General features: G+C 46.6%; 1 protein-coding gene across 1 annotated transcript; it reads right to left on the bottom strand.

Annotated features, from left to right (window-relative positions):
* Positions 1-12,588: 12,588 nt before the first annotated feature.
* Positions 12,589-19,874, bottom strand: DYNLL2 (dynein light chain LC8-type 2). Its single transcript, XM_045773424.2, has 3 exons — positions 19,603-19,874; positions 16,603-16,741; positions 12,589-14,685 (listed from the first exon to the last, which is right to left on the bottom strand). The coding sequence occupies exons 2-3, from the start codon at positions 16,732-16,734 to the stop codon at positions 14,548-14,550; spliced, it is 270 nt and encodes an 89-aa protein (XP_045629380.1). The 5' UTR covers positions 16,735-16,741; positions 19,603-19,874; the 3' UTR covers positions 12,589-14,547.
* Between the last annotated feature and the right edge of the window lie 294 nt (positions 19,875-20,168).

The following is a 20,168-nucleotide window of genomic DNA, read 5'->3' as shown; positions in this document are numbered from 1 at the left end:
TGGGTGGCGCAGTCGTTAAGCGTCTGTCTTCGGCTCAGGGAGTGATCCCAGAGTCCTGGGATCAAAGCCCACATCAGGCTCCTGCCCTGGGAGCCTGCCTCTTCCTCTCCCACTCCCCCTGCTTGTGTTCCCTCTCTCGCTGGCTGTCTCTCTCTCTGTGTCAAATAAATAAATAAAATCTTAAAAAAAAAATTTTTTTTAAATAATAAAATAAAAATACAACCTATCAAAATTTGTGGATGGAGCAAAAGCTTAGAGGAAAATTTACAGCACTAAATGCCTATATTAGAAAAGGAGAAAGGCCTCGGTTTCCACAAAATAAAAACAGCATACTGATTCCAAAGTAAGCAGAAAAAAAGAAAGATCGGAGTGGAAATAAATAAAATAGAAAACATAAAAATTGAGTAAGTAAATGAAACCAAAATCTGGTGTCTTGAGAAGATCCATAATGTTGATAAACTTCCAGCAAAACTAATCCGAGAAAAAAAGAGGGAAGACAAAATTACCAATAGTAGGGCTGAGAGATGACGTTACTATGGATTCCATGCAAATAACATGATGATAGGGAAATCTCATTAACTTCTTGCGGATGAATTTTGTAACTTCGATGGAATGGAGAAATAACTGGAGAGACGCAATGGTAAGCTTCCGCAAGAAAAGGTAGATAACCTGAATAGCCCTAAATCTACTCAAGAAATTGAATTCGCAGTTAAAAAACCTACACACAAGAAAACTCAAGACACGGATGGACTCACTGATGAATTCCATCGAACATTTAAGAAAGAAATAATAACCCTTCTGCACAAACACTTGCAGGAAATTAAAGAGGAAGAAATAGTTCCTAACTCATTCTAGGAGGCTAACTTGATTCTGATGACAAAACCAGATGAAGACGTCACAGGAAAAGAAAACTACAGACCAACATCCCTCCTGAGAATAAGTGCAAAACTTCTTCACGGAATTTTAGTAAATAAAATTCAACGACATATAAAAAGGACAATCATCATGACCAAGCGGCATTTATTCTAGTAAAGCAAGGTCGATTTAACACTCAAATATCAACCAACATCAATTTCCCATATTAATGGAATAAAAAAGAAAAACCACGTGATCATCTCAACAGATGCGGAAAAAGCATTTGGCCAATTTCAACATCTATTCAAGACAAAAACTCTCAGAAACTAGGAGTAAGAGGGAACTTCCTTACCCTGAAAAAGTTCATCTATAAAAACGAAACAAAGCAAAAAACCCTACAGTTAATATCATACTTTATGATAAAAGAGTGAATGCTTTCTCCCTAAGGTCCAGAAGCAGCCCAGATGTTCACTCTTACCACTCCTACTCAATATATGCTGGAAGTCATAGCAAATGCAAAAAAGAAAAAGAAAGGTTTACATAAAGGAAAGGAAGAAATAAAACTGTTTCTATTCACAGAGAGTAGAAAATGGCATGAAATCTACAAAGAAGGTCCTAGAACTTAAAAGTGAGTTTGGCAAAGTCATAGGATACGAAGTTAACACACAAAAATCAATCACGTTTCTATATTCTAACATTGAACAAGTGGAAACATAAATGTTTAAAAACAGTATCTTACAATAGCACAGAAAAAGGAAATACTTAAATATAAATCTAACAAAATACGTGCAGAACAGTCATAGAAAAAAATCAAAGAAAACAAAAAGACAGAGATTATGGATCAGGAAATTCAATTATGTTAAGCTGCCAATTGTCTCTAAATTGATTATAAATTCAATGCAATCCAACCCAAAATCCCAGAAAGAGATTTTGTAAATATTATTACATTTATATGCAAAGGCAAAGAAACTAGAATAGCCAAAATAATTTTGAAAAGAAAGATTAAACTTGGAGGATTCACAAACTTGAATTACAAATTCAAGACTCACTATAAAGCTAGAGTATGGTATTGGTGGAAAGATAGACACACGGACTGATGCAACAGAACAGAAAGTCTAGAAACACACAGATACGGGCAATTGAATTTTTACAAAGATGCAAAGGCAATTGAACAGAAAATGGAGACTCTTTTCAAAAATAACGTTGAAACAATTGGAAAACATGACAATGCACAAAGGGGATAGGGAAGGGGGGAGAGAAGAGAGAAGAAGCAAACCATGATCCAAACCTCACATCATATACAAGAAATAACTCCAAATGTATCATAGTTTAAAATGTAAAACTTTAAAACTTTTAGGGGCACCTGGATGGCTCCGTAAGTTAAGTGTCTGCCTTCAGCTCAGGTCATGATCTTAGGGTCCTGGGATTGAGCCCCATGTTGGGCTCCCAGCATCTTCTTCCTCTCCCTCTGCTCCTCCCCCCTCCAAGCTCATGCTCTCCCTCACTCGCTCACTCTCAAATAAATAAAATCTTAAAAAAAAAAAAACTTTAAAACTTTTGGAAAAAATAGGAGGAAACCTTTGTTACCTTGGGTTATCAAAGTGTTCTTAGATACACCAAAAGCACAATGCAAAAGAGAGATAAATTACACTTCATGTTTACTGTGAAGAAGACAAGTAAGAGAATGAAAAGACAAGCCACAGACTGAAAGACAATATTTGCAAATCATGTATTTGAGAACGGACTCAGATCCAAAACATAGAAGTAATTCTTTTTTTTTTTTTTAAAGATTTTATTTATTTATGTGACAGAGAGACAGCCAGAGAGAGAGGGAACACAGCAGGGGGAGTGGGAGAGGAAGAAGCAGGCTCACAGTGGAGGAGCCCGATGTGGGACTCGATCCCGGTACGCCGGGATCACGCCCTGAGCCGAAGGCAGACGCTTTAACGACTGCGCTACCCAGGCGCCCCCATAGAAGTAATTCTTAAGGGGAGCCTGGGTGACTCAGTTGGTTAAGCAACCGACTCTTTGTTTCGGCTCAGGTCCTGATTTCATGGGTTCTGAGGTCAAGCCCCAAATCCAGCTCTGCAGTCAGTGGGGAGTCTGCTTGAGATTCTCTCCCTCTGCCCCTCCTCCCACTCAGGGGCTTGGGTGAGGGCGCTCTGTCTAAAATAAATAAATAAATAAATAAATAAATCTATTTTTAAAAAAAGGAATTCTTGGGGCGCCTGGGTGGCACAGTGGTTAAGCGTCTGCCTTCGGCTCAGGGCGTGATCCAGGCATTCTGGGATCAAGCCCCACATCAGGCTCCTCCGCTGGGAGCCTGCTTCTTCCTCTCCCACTCCCCCTGCTTGTGTTCCCTCTCTCGCTGGCTGTCTCTATCTCTGTCGAATAAATAAATAAAATCTTTAAAAATAAAAAATAAAAAAAGGAATTCTTAAAACTTAACAATGAGAAAACAAACAACCCAATAAAAAGATGAGCTAAGGTATAAAGGTAACCATCACATGAGAAGATGCTCAACACCGTTAGTCATTTGGGAAATGGAAATTAAAACCACAATAAGATACTGCTACACACCTTGAGAAAAGTCAAATTTAAAAAGAAAAATTGACCATAGCAAGTGTTGACAAGACAGGGAGCAACTGAAAATCTGCTGGTGGGAATGTAAAATGGGTGGCCTCTCGAGAAAATAGTTTGGCAGTTCCTTTTAAGGTTAAACATACGCTCACTACAAAATCCAGTAATCCCGCTCCTAGTTCCTTACCCAAATAAAATAAAAACCTACATTAACACAAAAACCTGAATACCTGTTTATGGCAGCGTTAGTCATAATTGTCCAATGTCCCTGAATTGGGGAATGGGTGTATGCACTGCGGGGTATCCGTGCGACAGGACTACTCAACAGTAAAGAATGAACTCTGACGTGCGCAAGGACAGCACGGAGGAGTCTCGAAATAATTATGTTGAGTGAAAGAAACCAAACCTCCCCCCAAAAGGGTACATCCCATATGATTCCATTTTATAAAATTCTGGAAAATGCCAACTCATCTACCGTGAGGAAAAGTAGATCAGTGATTGCCTGGGGCTGGAGGGAGGCAAGGAAGGGAGAGGGAGGGTTACAGCGGGTCGTGAGAAGACCTCGGGTGGGTAAGAATGTTTGATATCTTCATTGTGGTGATAGTTTTAATGGCATATACATGTGTCGAAACTTACCAAATTGTACGCTTTAAATATGTGCAATGTGCAATCAATTACACTTCGATAAAGCTGCTTTTCAAAATGACCTGCCTTTTTGTACATGTTTGGATTCCTCTATGAGAAGGTATAAATTCCTCAGTTTGCAAACTGTGGTGGTCAGTTGTATGTCACCTTAGGTAGGCCGTGCCCGTCAATTATTCAATCAAACACTAATCCTGGTATTGCTGGGAAGGTGTTATATAGGTAAGATTAACATCCACAATCGGTTGCTTTTATGGAAAAGAGGTTATCCTGGGTGATATGGCGGCCCGATCCAATCGTTGAAAGGCATTTAAGAACAGAACTGAAGTTTCCCCGAGGAAGAAGAAATTCTGCCTGTGGACTGCAACTTTAGCAATCCTGCCAGAGCCCCAGCTGGCCAGCCTACAGATCTCAGCCTTGCCTACCCAGCCCTCAATCACATAAGCCACGTGTTTGCAGTAAATCTCTTTATATATATGATCTATTAGGATCATGCATTATTATCCTGTTGATCCTATACCATCAGTAATTATATATATGTATGTATTATATATATGGTACTGGTTCTGGATAGGAGATATATAGAGATACATATATTTCTTTCCTATTGCTGGTCTAGTTCTTTCTTTCTGGTATAATAAAGTAGCCCTAAATGACCATAGTCCCTACTGCTGCCATATTACCTTCCCAGCCTGCATCTGTGGCCTCAGGAGTGTTCCCTCAGACCAGCTGACTGAGGAACAGTAACTCAGGACGAGTTTACAGATGGTTCTGCACAATATGCAGGCCCAGCCACAAGTGGATGGCTGGAGCACTGTGGCCCCGCTCTAGGACATCCTGGAACAGTGGTGAAGCACTTTGAGCAGTGCACCTGCTTGCTCATTTTGTCTGAAAAGAAATGGCCAGAGGCATAACTCTGTACTGATGAATGGGCTGTGGCCAATGGTTTGGCTGGCTAGGCAGGGACTTAGAAGCAACACGACTGGAACCGTGGTGACCAGAAACCTAGGGTGTAGGCCTCTCTGAAGGGGCAAAGAATGTAAAGATATTTGTACCCCATGTGAATGCTCACCAAAGGGTGGCCTCCGCAGGGGAGGGTTTTTAATCAAGCGGATGGGATGCCCTGCTCTGGGGATACAAGTCAGCCTCTTTCCCCAGCCACCCTCGTCATTGCCCGCTGCTTTACGAACAGGCAGCAGGGAGGGAGCTTAAGCCTGGGCTGAGTAACACGGACTTCCATCCAGCACAGCCAGCCTGGCTGCAGCCAAGGCGGAGGGCCTGATCTGCCGGCAGCGGAGACCCAAACTGAGAGGCGGCGCCTTGCCCTGGGGTGACCGTCCAGCTCCCTCATGGCGGGTTGATTACACTGCACGACTTCCATCATGGAAGGGATAGTGCTTTGCCCTTACTGGAACAGACACTTAAACTCTGGATATGGATTTGCTCTCCTTGCATATAATGCTTCTGCCAAAACTACCATCTGTGGACTTCCAGAATGCTTTATCCACCGTCATGGTATTCCACACGGCATTGCTTCTAATCAAAGAACTCACTTCACGGCAAATGAAGGGCAGCAATGTGTCCATGTCCATGGAATTTACTGGTCTCACCAGGTTACCCCATCATCCTGAAATGGCTGGCTTGATAGAAAGGTCGAACAGCCTTTTGAAGATCTAGTTACAGCACCAGCTGGGTGACGATACCTCGCAGGACTGTAGCAATGTGCTTCAGGAGACCATGTATGTTCTAATTAAGGAGGGCACGTATTGCATGGAGCACTGGGTGTTAGATGCAAATAGTGAATCATGGAACATTGCATCAAAAACTGGGGATGTACTGTATGGTGACTAATATAACAAAAAAATATATAAAAAAATAATAATAAATCAGCATTCCAGGTAGGGCACTGTTTCTCCCACAGCTAGGATTCAGGCTTCCAGGAGTTAAGGAGTGGAAATGGAATGTCACCACTCACTGTTACCCCAGTGACCCACTAGCACAATTTTTGCTGCCCATCCTCGTAGCGTTACGCTCTGCTGGTCTATATATAAGTCTTCACTCCAAAAGGAAGAATACTTTCTCCAGAAGTCACAATGATTCCATTGAACTGGAAGTTAGGACTGCCAGTTTGGGCTCCTCAGGCCTCTGGATGAACAGACCAGGGAGGGAGTTACTGTCCTAGCTGGGGTGATTGATTCTGACGAGCAAAGGCAAATTGGGATTCTACTACGTAATGGAGGTCTGGAAAAGTATGTCTGGAATATAAGACAGCGCTTAAGGAACCTCTTGGTACTACCATGTCCTGTGATTAAAACCAACGGAAAATTGTAACAACCCAATTTTAGGCGAAACTTCTAAAGGCACAGACCCTTCAAGAATGAAGGTTTGGGGGCATTCCGCTAGGAAAAGAACCATAACCAGCATTAAGGTGCTCACTGAGGGCAAAGGAAATATGTAATAGGTAGGGGAAGAAGGTAGTTATAAATACCTGACCAATTGCAGAAATGAGGTCTGTAATTATTATATTTATTTCCTATTTTATTATAAATATATTAATTTTGTGTGTATATGTTTATTCTTCCCTCTCTTATCCCCCTTGTATTCTAACATAAAACATATTAATAATAGCTAACTTCAGGGATGCCTGGGTGGCTCAGTTGGTTAAGTGTCTGCCTTTGGCTCAGGTCATGATCCCGAGGCCCTGGGATCGAGTCCCACATCGGGCTCCCTGCTCAGCCAGGAGCCCGCTTCTCCTGTCTGCCACTCCCCCTGCCTGTGTGCTCTCTCTCTCTCTCTCTCTGTCAAATAAATAAACTCTTAAAAATAAAAAAATAATAGCTAACTTTACATTAAATTATTGAAGTTACAGGATTATCAAGGAGAAGAGTGAACATCACCCAAAGACTTTGCATCCTCTTCTGGGGAAAAGGTTCGCACATTTTCAGTTGTACACGGGGTAATTGCATCATGTTAGGTGGAAGTATGACATTGCCATTGTTTTAATTTGGAAATTAAATACAGTTTAAGGAGATGCATATGGGTGCTGGGGTGACGAGATGTGGACTAAGATGATCAGTTTCATGTGTGAACTTGGCTTGGCTCTAATACCTAGATATCCAACCAAATACTAATCTAGGTGTTCCTGTGAAATTATTTTGTACATGTCATTAATATCTACACTCAGTTAACTTTATGTAAAGGAGATTATCTCAGAGAATCTGGGTGGACTAACTTCCACCCAGTTGGAAGGCCTGAGGTTTCCCTGAAGAATTCTACCTGTGAACTGCAGTGTCAGCTCCTGCCTGAGCTTCCAGCCTGACCTTCCTTACAGCCTGCATGAATATTCCAGAATTGCCTACCTGTCCCTCCCAACTGAGTAAGCCAATTCCTGGTAATAAATCAGATAAATTAGATATATGGATGGATAGATGGATAGAAAGATGGATAGATAGAGAGATAGGTTAGATAGATGATAGATAGATAGATAGATAGATAGATAGATAGATAGATAGATAGAACAAATACTTGTTTGTTCATAACCTACTGGTTATTTTTCTCTGGTGGAAGTGGTACACAAATCACCTAAAAAAAAATATATATATATATACATATATATATATATATTGCATCCCCAAGAGTCAGAGCTTTTTTTTGACCCAAAAGGGATCACCCAACATATTCATCAGGCGTGATCCCCAGAACTCCCAGGCAAATCCCAGGAGTTCAAAATATTATCCTGATGAAGGAGTGAATTGGGCAGGTCAGGGCAACACACCTACAACAGTGTTGTGCCTTTCAGGGCATCCTTCAGATATCTTAGTCCTTTCATGTTTATTAAACTATATGCAACACATTGGAATATTGCACAGCCACTTAAAAATACACTTTCTTTCAACTGTCTCTGAAAGGGAACATAAAATCTCACATCATTAATGCTTCTGAGGAGGGAACCCAATCAGTGCTGGGGGACTGAAGTGGGATGGAGAATTTTCACTTTTTCTTCCTTTGGAGTATTGTTTTTGAAGATTTTCTTATTTATTTGGGGGGGAGGATGGGCAGAGGGAGAGAGAGAATCCCAAGCAGACTCCCTGCGGAGCATGGAGCCAGACGCAGGGCTCCATCTCATGACCCTGAGATCACAACCTGAGCTGAAACCAAGAGTTGGATGCTTAACCAACTGAGCCACCCAGGAGCCCCTGCCTTTGGAATATTGAATCATGTAAATGTATCATCTGGACTAGGGGTTGGCAAACTATGGTCTACAGGTCAAACCTGGCCCACTGCCTGTTTAAAGTTTTATTGAAACACATCCATGCTCATTGGTTTTTATGTTGCCTATGGCAGCTTTCATGCTACAATGGCAGAGTTCAGCAGTTGTGACAACTATATACACGATGTCATATGGCCCACAAAGCCTAAAATACTTACTATCTGACCCTTTACAGAAAAAAATTGCCAATTTCAATCTAGATTTTAAAAAACAGAAAATTGACATTAAAAAAATAAAAGATGCCCCAAGAGAATTAAAGACATACACATGAATGTTCATAGCAGCCCTATTCACAATAGCCAACAAGGGGAAATGAGCCAAATGTCCCTCAACACATACATAAACAAAATGTGATAGAGTCATATGACGGAACATTACTTGGCCAGAAAAAAGAATGCAATACTGATAAATGCTACAACACAGATGAGCCTTGAAAACATATGCTAAGTGAAAGACACCAGACACAAAGGCCACATTTGTATGATTTCATGTATATGAATGTCTAGAATAGGCAAATGCAAAAACACAGGAAGTAGATAAGCAGTTTCCAGAGACTGGGGGGAAAGAGGAATGAGGAGTGACTGCAAATAGGTACAAAGTTTCCTCGGGGAGTGATAAAAACGTCATGGAGTTAGATAGTGGTGATGTTTGCACAACTCTGAATATGCTAAAAACCACTGAATTGGGGGCGGCTGGGGGGCTCAGTGCTGAGTTTGCTTCAGATTCTTTCTCCCTCTCCCTCTCCCTCTCTAAAATAAATAAATAAAATCTTAAAAAAAAACAAAACAACACCAAAACACTGAATTGTACACCATCACCAAACACAGGGTATTCCAGAGTTCAGAAGGGGCTCAGCACCTAGTGATGAATTAGTCCCCTCCACCATCTCAAACTAGAATCAGAAATGGCCTGGGATTCAGGAGACCAAGTTCTACATCCCAGTTGTCCCCAACAACCATGTGACCTTAGGTAAGTTTCTTTCCCTGTCTGGTCCTTCATTTCCTTCTCTATAATACGGGTGCATTTGGACAGGGAGGGGGGAGGCTGGTGTGACAAGATGTGAGGGGGTAGTGGAAGGACCTGACTCCCCAGAATCCTTTATTTTTTCCCTAAGCTTTGTCACAGACCCTAATAATCAGTATCCTCCTCATTATCGCTTTCCAATTTCAAAGCACTTTCACATACATGTCATTTGGTCCTCACTGCCACCTTTTAGGGTAGATAGGTATTATCCCCATTTTCAGATGAAGAAACTGAGCCTCAGAGAGGACTTGCCTAAGTTCGTACAATGGGTAAGTGTTGGAGCTGGGACTCAACCCCAAGTCTTCTGATTCTAGATCCTGAGTTCTACCCACACTACCACAGTCTTTGCACGTTTAGCCTCTCTCTCTGGAAGCTCAAGAGAGTGATGTCTAGCAGCCTCACTGCAAACACTATGCACTTTTGTTTGGACAAGAGAGGCACAGAGACCTGGGGTCCTCTTTGATCCCTTATGAGCCTGTCTACACTCTACAGTAGCAGTCTAAGCTGAGGAGTATGCCTCTACATTGGTGTGAACACCAAGCCCATGACATCACAAAGATATACATACAGGTACACTTGACCTCTTCAACAGGTGATATAGGGCACTCCTTCTTACCAGGGTAGTAAGGAAGCTGTACCTTTAGTTCAGGGGAGGCTAAAGAGATCAGAATTCTGGGATTCTGTTCTCTAAGTCCGTAAGACTTATTTACCCCTCTGGTGAGACCTCAAGGAAGGGGTAGCTCCTCAATCCTTAGTCTATGGGAGGAGTGAGAAGGGAGGGACAGGGAACTTGAGAAGGGAGAGACAGGGAACTATCCTCCCTGCCCTTGCTAAAGCAGAGCCCAGGAAAGGCAATATCAGTGGAACCAGGGATTTGCTCCTGAGCTCAGAGAGCTGGGCCTAAACCTCAAGGAATATCAGTGAGACCACTGCTGTCAAACCCAGTTCAGCCCTTATGAGTCACAGAGCCTGGGCTCTAGAAACGCTACCAGTTACATGGACTTTGGCAAGTCACTCGCCCTCTATTATTGTTTGCTTCTCCAAAAATGTGGCTAATGATTGCTGGGTCTAGCTCAGAGGGGTGCTTGGAGGTTTCCGGGACATAAACTGAAATGTTTTAAAGTATACTTTACGAACACATGCTTTCATTCTTCCATAGCTGGCAAGGGGAGTGACCCACTCACTCCTTTCCAGGCAGCAGGAAATTATGCACACATTGGGCAGCAAGAGGCCATCAAGCCAGACAGGAGGCTCTTCAGGAAAGGCTGGCCGCCCTGGGGTAGAGGGGCTGCCCGTGCTCACTTACACTCTTCCTTTTTCATTTGACCAACCAACATTTATCAAGCATTTACTACAGGACAAGCGCTGTTCTGTGTGAAGGCAGTGAAGAAAAGAGAAAGCGGCCCGGTCACAGAGTTTATATTCTAGTTGTGGGAGACCAACAAGTAAATAGCAAACTTGTCAAGCATTGGCAGTTTCTGTGCTGAATTAAATTGGATAAGGTTAGTAGCGGTGGTAGGGAGGTGCTATTTCATACAAGATGTCAGAAGGCCCCTCTGACAGATAACAGGATGTCTGAGTAAAGACACGAAGGAAGTGAGGGGACAGTTTGGGGGACAGCCACACCCTAGGTCTAGGCTAGTGGACACTAGAATTCTGGAGAAAGACAGACACATCCATGGCAACAGAGACAACTCCCTACCATGCTGGCTCGGTTTGCTCCCCTTGGATTTATTCTCCTCTCTTTTCTTTCCTGCTCTGTTCCCTCCAGGTTGCATCCGTGGGTCAGCCTTGCCATCTGCCTTTCAGTGATGTTCAGCCAAAGGCCCCAGAAGATTGAACAGGATAAAAGAGAGGTAGGCTACGGACAATCCCACTCTTTGGCCGCGGTTCTGACAGTGGCTTGCATTCCTCTATACTACAATGTCCATCTGCCTTCCACAGCCCCTTCTGGAACCCATCCTCCCCACAAAGCCTTGCAGGATTAGCTTTCTAGATGTGCAGAGTGTACCTACCTGTGAAGGGATATGTTGTCCACGCATACCAGCTGGACGGCCTCTCACCAGGGCAGGAAGGGGAGTTTGGGCACTAGAAATACCCACCATAGGCAAAATGTGGACCGTGGCTTCACTCTCATCCCTCAACCCTCCACCTCTATCAAATTATTCATACCAGCAAAGGCAGGAACAGAATTTGGGGTTGTAGAGTCCCTTAGGACCTCACTGCCCCAGAGGTAGAACCCTCTCCAAGATCGAGCCCACCAACTTCCCACCTGAAGAAATTCAATCTACCTACCTCCAACAATCAATAGGTCATTACCCAGTTTATTTGCTTGATGGAACATTTATCAGTATTGGAAAAAGCTTATCAATGTGTAGGCCTGCTCCACCTCATTAGACTATGTACACCATGGAAGCACAAGAATTTATCTTGCTCTGTGTCACAGCATCCTAGGCTCAAGTACACAGAAACGCAGGTGTTTTGGAGGAAGTGGCAATGGAAAGGCATATAAACACCTCTGCTCCCTGACACTTCCACAAGGACTGTAACAACTGCTTGGCATCAGGGGTGGGCAGATACTCTCAGAAGCATTGCCCACCTCTTCAGGTGTGTGGGGGCAGGCGCCCCAAGTGGGACAACCAGAATAACGCAGGAGGCAGACAATCACTCAGGTCCCACCAGGAGTGTTTCCACCTTTTTAAAGATCCCTCACTTTTCCATTTGTAAGTGGCCAGAGCGGACTTGGCTGCCCAGGCCTCAGGGAAGCAGAGGAGGAGGAGGAGGAGGAGGAGGAGGGCTAGGAGCGCCTTGGCCATAGGAGGGCTTGGCCAAAGGTTCCAAGAAGCTAAGCTCCTCCAGGTCCAAGACAGCAGCTGGAAAACTGCCATCTGGACCTGGGGCTGGAAACAGGGAAGGCAACATGTACTATACCAAAGACCCCAAACGTGGCTCACCTGGCCATCTCCATCAAGGGACCTAGAAAGCCTTGTGGGTGAGTACTGCTGGTTCATTTCCCCCCCAATTAAGGGGCCTGAGACTAGACCCTACAACTAAGAACTGATTCAGGCCAATCAGTTTCTCTTTACCTGGTCTTCTCTTCAGTCCCCATTCTACTCCACCCTGATACCCTCTACACCCACCCATGTGTGGCAACCCTGTCACCAGGGCAACCCTTTTGCCCTTCCTCCCCCGCAAAAAAAACCCAAACAGCTCAGAAGTGCATCAATCGACCTTTAATGTCCAAAAGAGGCATGGATGCAGAGCACAGGAGATGTGGTGGGGTCTCAGCCCCTGCTCCAGAAATGAGTGAGAGATGAACACAAACCAGACATTTCCAACTGGCCACACGAGTCTGGGAAGGCAGGGGGAAACACAGATTTGGACATTCATAAAAAAATAAAACCTAAAACCAAGCACTCAATCTTGTGCCCACTGAAGGGTTTGATATAGGGAACTCACTCATCCCAGTACCCACCCTCCCCTGTCAGCATCAAAAAGAAAGCTCGGCACACACTAAAGGCTTGGGGAGGGGGAATTCTCCTGCCTCCCCACTAGCCCCAAAGATGGACTTGGACAAAAAAAAAGAAAAAAGAAAAAAGAAAAAAGAATGAGCTGGATCCCAACCACCCCCCTCCCACAGTGTCAACCCTACACATGAGTTTTAAATGCGATTTACAAGAATCAGCAGCTCAGTCAGCAACGACTCCCCCCACCCCCACATCCCTGTTTGATCAACAGACAAGATTCCCCCCTGCACTCTCCTTGGAATCTCCTTCCACTAGCGGCCCTGCTCCATCTCCTGATACCTGGCTTTACCACTGCAAGACTAATCCCCTCCAAAGTTCCCTCAAAGGTCCTTGCAGCCCTTTACCACTTCCATCGCCACCTCCCACAAGGGCTGCAACCACCCACAAAGTCACTTTTCCTCTCCACTAAGAACCAGTTCCAGGGCAGATGGCATCATGGCCATCTCCTTGCGGGCTATCCCCCAAAGCCTTCTGGGGAGCAGACAGCCATAGGGCAAGCAGTATCTGGGCCCGATGGCCTGGGGGGGGGGTTGACAACTGTCTTCACCCCCAAAACAAACACCCCCTAGAGGTTTTTAACATAAAGGCCCAATTAGAACTAACCATGTAGCCTATCTACCCATACACTCTAGAGATTCCACCCTGTCCTGCCCCTCCCTCCCCTCTACCCGAAACCAAGACACACACATACATACACACACATATACAGAGGAGAATCAAGGGAGACATTGATTTGGTTTGATTGCTACGACTTAACTAAGGAACTATAGTCACCAGAAATTCCCTTGCCAGCCAACTAACAGGGGCTGCTCTAAGAGAACTCCAGAGGAATGAGAAAACCGAGGGCTAAGCAGGGAGCAGACAGAAGGAGAGAAGAATGAATAGAAGAAAAATCAAGCTAATCCTACCCCCAACATCCTCCTAGCATGAGCTCTGGCAGAAGAATAAAAGAAGGTAATCCACAAAGACACAGCCCTTACTTAGAAACTCTTCTGACAAAGACAGCAAGACAAGTCTGCTCCCCACTCCCACACACCACAGACAAACACGTCTCAGGGCCCCTCAAAGAATCCACCCTCCACCCCACCCTCTGCCCCAAGCCGTGGAATCACAGTTCAGTGGAATATTCTCCCTGGTACTAGATCAATCCCCCTAGCCTCCTTCCTATCCCTCTCTCCTTGCCAATCCTTATGCTGCCCCCTGCAGCCTCCCCAGCTCTCCCAAAGCAGCGCCCACCACCAGGAGGAGGTGGCTGCACAGTCTGAGTTCCGCCTCCAGAAACCGACTGCTCTCCCCCAGCCCTCCTAGTCTTACAGGCTTTGTTGAGGGCTTTTTTTTTTTTTTAATTTTATGTAGGGAGAGAAAGAGAAGAGGGAGGGGTGGGAGAGATTTCCTAGTGCAATACAACCAAAGAAAAAATTTTAAAGTCTTGAAAAATAAACATAAAGCAGCCTTCTTCCCCAGGCAACTAAACAGAAAGAAGTTTGGTTTTGTTTACTGCGACATACACATGAAATCGAGTATACAGTCCATGCAGTAGCACAGCCATTGGAGAGGACATCCTGATGCTGGCCCCAGTGCAAAACAGTCCCAGCAACGCCGCCTGCTTGCCATCGCTGCCGCCGCCACTGACACCTTCACTGCGGCCACCTAGCCTGACTTGAAGAGGAGGATTGCAACTTGACCCAAGTAAAAATAGATGAAGTGCTTTGTCTCGTGTGTAACATAGCTGCCAAAATTTCGGCCCACGATACAATGCCAGGTAGGGTTATATTTCTTGTCAAATTCCTAAAAAAAGAATAAAAGGGAGAGAAGAAAGGTGATTAGGACAGCTGGAAGAGGAGAAATCAGAATGGGAATCTGATTTAGTTAGCACTGCCCCACTCCCCACCCCTAGCCCACGGCCCCAGCTCCCCAAACCTCAGGAGCTCAGGTTAAGGCTGGCTAGGACACTCCTTCCTTCATTAATAATGGAACACCGCACAGGCTCCATTATTTCTCTCTGGCACTTTACGCCCTGATCATCTCTCCTCCTCCTCCTAGCTACCCCACTCCGTAGCCCACCCTGTGACTCTAGCAAAGGAGTCAGGGAAGCTCAGGGCATAAGAGACCACTCCAGTGTCACACAGCATGAGGAAAGCAGAGGAGGAACAAGACTCCCTGACTTGCCACCTGCTGCCTCTCACATTACTAAGCAGCATTTCCAAATGCCAAGAACCAAGACACTAGAGCCAAACATCAGGAGTACCAGGAAGCAGTTCTTTGTAAGTCCACATTACAGGCACTCTTGTGTGCCAGGTACTGTGTGGGCTATAAGCAGCAGAACAAGGACACAGGCCATGAGATCAAGGCAATTCCCTCACTTCTCTCAGGGGCACAAGTTCAGCATCAAAGCAACCTAGGAAATCCTTGTGACCTAATCAGACAGGCGGTTCCCTGTCACTCCAAAGATCCAGGAGGAAACAGATGGCTCAGTAGATGCACCCTGCCATGCAACAGCCCTCCACCATGGACCCAGCAAAGCTGCCAACCCTGGGACTGTCCCCCAGGTGATCGACATACAATTTGTGTGGCCTCCTCACAGCCCCCTATACCAAGGGACTCCAAGAGGTATTAGGGAACAGTAGAAAGGGGATGGGTCACCAAATCCAGCCTTAATGCTGATTCTCAAGACTCTGTAACATAGGAGAGGCATAGTCACTTCCCTGGGCCTCATTTTCCCAAAAGCAAAACAAAGAAGCTAGGCCATATATAATCTAAGGATTCTCCTGACTCAGAGTCCATGATTCTGGATCCTCTCCCTGTACAGGACAGAAAAGGCCATCACTCAGCAAGGAGCCAGCACTCCCAGCTGCCTCTTCACCCACTGGCTCCTTATACAGATATTCTCTCAGGACTCCAGAGTTTCCTCTTCTCAACCCACCCTGCCTAAGTAGGAAAGCAGAAGTCTGTAAAACTTAAGGATGCCCTACCACTTCTATGGACCAGAACATCACTAAGCTTAGGCATCCCTTTTGGGATACTAGAGCTGAAAACATCAAAGACTGGGATTATGCCACTAGTAGACATGGATTCTGACTGGGAATCAGAGGCCCTGGCTACCACTTCTCACTTCTAGTTCAGCTGCTTCCTATGTTAACCATATTCATTCACCCATTCACTGAGGGACTTTTCAGGGACTAAACCTACACCCCAATATTGCTCATCCATTTTTAGCAAATTATATATTCAAGCCCACCCTCTTCTTAAGAAAGTGGGGAGAAGGAGATACAGTACCTGGGTCCTTTTTAAGAGAAAGGAAAGGAAACCTCCCATATGATAGGGATTATTACACGGATATCCCACTTTAAATGATATAGTTCCTTGAAAAACTTGTATATGATCTTACATTATCTGTTTATCCTTGATCTACATTTTGAATAGTTCTGAATTGAGCCAGTTACATTTGATCCTAAGCTTCTCTCCCCAATGCCTTATAGTCACATAATTTTCTGTAAACACACATACAGACACACACATAAGCACACCTCAGAAGAGTTCCTATTAAGAACTCCTAAGGTGAATGCTTTGGCGAGAATCACTCCCTAATTTGTCTGCTTTGCAAGCTCCTGGGTTTTGTTTGCATGGGATATACCTCCTTTCCTAAGTCCCCAGTTCAGATCTCCATCCCTACCCCTAGCCAACAGCCATAGCTCTCTGACGCACCTTCTTGATATAGGCAGCAATGTCCTTCTCTATGTTGTACTTCTCCATAGCCTGCGTGGCGCAGTCAACAGCATCCTGTTGCATGTCCTCAGACATGTCTGCATTCTTGATCACTGCCTTCCGGTCAGACATCGTGACACTGCAGAAGAAGTAGAGAGGCGAAGCTGACAACCCCATGCTCTGAGCAATGAACATCAGCAGCTGAGTGTGGAGCCTCAGCGGGAGAACAGAGCACAGAAGGCGATAACAACAGAAAACACAGACACGAGGCATTATTAGAAGAGGGAGGTCCTAAGCTTTTAGCAAAGACCTGGTCCCCAAACATGGGAAATAGAAGGTGGATAGGAAAAGAGACATAATAAGCCATCAATTTTTATCATTTGTAAAATAAGTTTTTTCCAACTCTAAATTTATCTATTTCTGATATTTTGAATAGCACCAATTGCCAAGATACTACAATATATCACCAACTAGCTTTGTCCTTGGGCAAGTTACTTAACCTTTGTGCTTTCATACCATCATCTTGAAATGGAGACTTCAGAGTTACTGAGGGCAAACCAGGTGGCATTAACACCTGAACACAATAAGCCCTTCATTTAATGACCATTACTGCATCATTGGTAACAGAGTAGAAGATGGACTAGGAATCAGTAGACCTGACTTCTGGTCCTGACTATGAACTCCTGTAGTCTTGGGCAAGTCGCTCAGCCTTACTGCATTCATTACTTCCGTTTTAGCAATGAGGATCGCTCTTGATCAGGGGTTGTTATAAGGATTAATTAAGGTTATAAGAGAACACTTACAAACAAGGACTGTCTACACTGGGGTCTGTTGGCCAGATTCAGCCTACCACCTGTTTCTGTAAATAAAGTTTTACAGGAACAGGCAACAACGACAGAGTTGAGTAGTTGCAAAACAATGCATGGCCTGTAAAGCCTAAAATATTTACTATCTGGCCTTTCACAGAAAAAGGTTGTCAATGCCCTGCAGTGACAGAGATAACAAAAGGTGAGGAATTATTACTTTAATAGCCCTAATATTTCTGCTAATTAAGGCATGGTATTCATCCTACAGCAACCAGAATTCTGGGGTAGACCTTGCATGGGCTATTCCTGGGATGGCAGGAATCCCAAAAAGGCTGGTCAGAATCTGCCTGGCAGTCTATAGCATGTGAATGCTTTGCAAGAACAGAGGAGGTGAGCTGCAAAAACCAATCCTCTGTCCTTGACCACAGTCCCATCACACTGATCCCCCACACCCCCCAAAAAAAGAGGACTCTGTCACCCAGCCCAGTAGACAAAAGATGTCGTCATTCCAACCCCATCTGATATTAAGGCTACACAGGAGGCCTGCCTGCTCAAGGAGAGATCCTTGGTATCATTCCAGGCCACCTTGATCTCTGCGTCCACACTAGCCTGTGTGCTGGGTGGACTGAAAGGGAAAGCAGAACTCATGATTACTCCTTTAGCCTGCACCAGATGCAAAGAAAGCATAAATGCCAGTTGCCAGCCACACAGCCCTTGACCGCACCCAAGGCACCTCAAACTAAGCAGGGCTGGTTCTATTTCAGCAGAGAATGGCAGAGGAAAGGGTTAGTGGACCAGCAAAATCTGACCCCACACCCCTGTGAGGAAAAGTCAGAGCTTCAAGGAGTATGTGAGCACCATCAGGTGCTAAGGAAAAGGTCAGGAGAACCCTGTTCAAGGCCTGACTTGCTACATGACCTTGGGCAAATCAACATCTTCATTTTAAAAACCAATGGTTGAAATAAAATAAATGGGGCAACTTCGATAAGTTTGAGGAGATATACAACAGCAGCAGGGGAAGAATGTTCTGATTATTATAAGACTCTTTATATTTGAAGAAAACTAGTGTCACCTGGTGGCCTATTCCAGGTTACCACTCAGAAGGGGGCACTGTTTACAAACGCAAGGGTGGGGGTGGGGCATGGTTAGAGACTGAAGTTAAAGCACGAAATTGGCAACGGTTTTCCCAGCAAGCTCACCTGCTCCACGGCCTCATCCCCAAAGTCCAAAGGAACAACTTTGTCACAGTAATTAAAAGCCACCTTACTCTCTAGTAGCAGAGAGCCTGCAGTTACATAACGTTGGTCTTGTGACTACAATGCTACGATTCTTCACCCCCGGCCCCCCAGGCGTCTGAGGGGTGAGGCCTAGCCCCAACCTGCCCTGTCCAAGGTGCCAGTGAGAAAAGGACAGGGAGGTGCCCGGCCTACCCACCTCCCTCCTGGGGAAAAAAAGCAAGGGACCTGGGCCTCCGGACAGAAAGATGACCACAGGGCCCCAGGCCAGCTGCCTCTGTCAAAAGCAGGGGGCTCCTTGGAAAAGCGAAGAGGGCACTCCAGGACAGCTCCCCATCCCCTATCCCCGGTTTTGCGATTGGAAAGGCCAAGTCTCCGAAAGAGCTGGACCCCCCCCCCAGCCACCAACACACACAAATGCTGGTATTTCCTCCCTTGAGATCTCCAGGCTTATCCCTCCACCATGCCATCCTCCAGAGAGCTGCGGCCCCCAAAGGCCAGCACCTGGGGCATGAGAAAGCATCCTCCCCCCAACCTCCGCCCGGCCGGTCAGCCGCCCTCCCCCGCCCGGCCTGGAGCAGCGCCGGAGTGACTGGGCGTCCTCGCTGCAGGAAGGACGCCCCAGAGGGTGGCGGCGGCAGGAGGCGCCGCGTCACGCCCGAGCCCTCTCCACCCCCTCTCCCTCGGCCCCAAACACCAGAGGCCTCCACGCAACGCAGGGAGACTCCCGAGGGGGGGTGCGGGGAGGAGGCGGGGAGCCGCACCTCCGCAGCCCGGGGCCTCCAGCCTCGCCCGAGGGTCGCGAGGGCACAGGGTGGCGCAGCCGCGGGAAGGAGGGGCGCCGAGGGCGTCATGCCGAGGCCAGCTCTGCTCCAGGCCTCGGGGCTGGGCCCCGCGCGTGGGGCTGCACGCGACGGGCGCGGCCCGCCGCCCCGGGGACGCCCCCAGCCACCGCTCACCTTCACGCAGGCTAGTCCGCGCGGGGCCCCGGGGGAGCAGGGATGGCCTGAGGCAGGGCGCGGGCAGGGGCGGTGTCCCCTCGGCTCCTCCTGCAGCAGCAGCCGCCGCCGCCGCGGTCTCCGGGTCCCGCGGCCCCGGGCCGATCGCTCGCTGCCGCCGTCCGCCCTTCGAGCTTCCCCGGCCGCCCGCGCTCCGCCTCGCGCCCGCCGGCCCGCCCGCCTGCTCCTCGCTGGCGCCTCGCTGCTCCGCTCCGCTCTGCCGCTGAGCACTGCCGACGCGCGGCCCCCCCTGAAATAGCGCCCCGCCCCCGCCCCTCCGCCGCGCGCGCCGCCGTCCACGCTCCCCATTGGCTGCGCCCGCCCGGCCCCGCACTGCGGGCTTCTCCCCGCGCCGCTCTCGCCCCACATCTTGTTTCCTCCCACAATGCCTCGGGGCGGAGGGAGGGGGAGCTGGAAAGGGTGGGGGGAGGGAGAAGTGGCCTTAAGAAGAGAAAGGAGAGGAAGAATGCAGACCCCTCCACCCTGGGCTAGGAGGCCAGGCCTAAAAAGGAATAAGGAGGCGAGGC

The sequence above is a fragment of the Ursus americanus genome, chromosome 23, assembly GCF_024610735.1.
Source record: "Ursus americanus isolate L20-20 chromosome 23, mUrsAme1.1.p, whole genome shotgun sequence".
Classification (NCBI taxonomy): domain Eukaryota; kingdom Metazoa; phylum Chordata; class Mammalia; order Carnivora; family Ursidae; genus Ursus; species Ursus americanus.
The sequence above is the reverse complement of the archived record's forward strand: the minus strand, read 5'-3'. Positions and strand labels throughout refer to the sequence as shown.

What these genes read in the sequence shown, in the direction of transcription:
- DYNLL2 (XM_045773424.2), bottom strand. Translation starts at nt 16,734, where the DNA reads ATGTCTGACCGGAAGGCAGTGATCAAGAATGCAGACATGTCTGAGGAC. An exon ending in TTGCTGCCTATATCAAGAAG is followed by an intron (nt 14,686 to 16,602) that starts GTGCGTCAGAGA and finishes TTCTTTTTTTAG; the next exon opens with GAATTTGACAAGAAATATAA.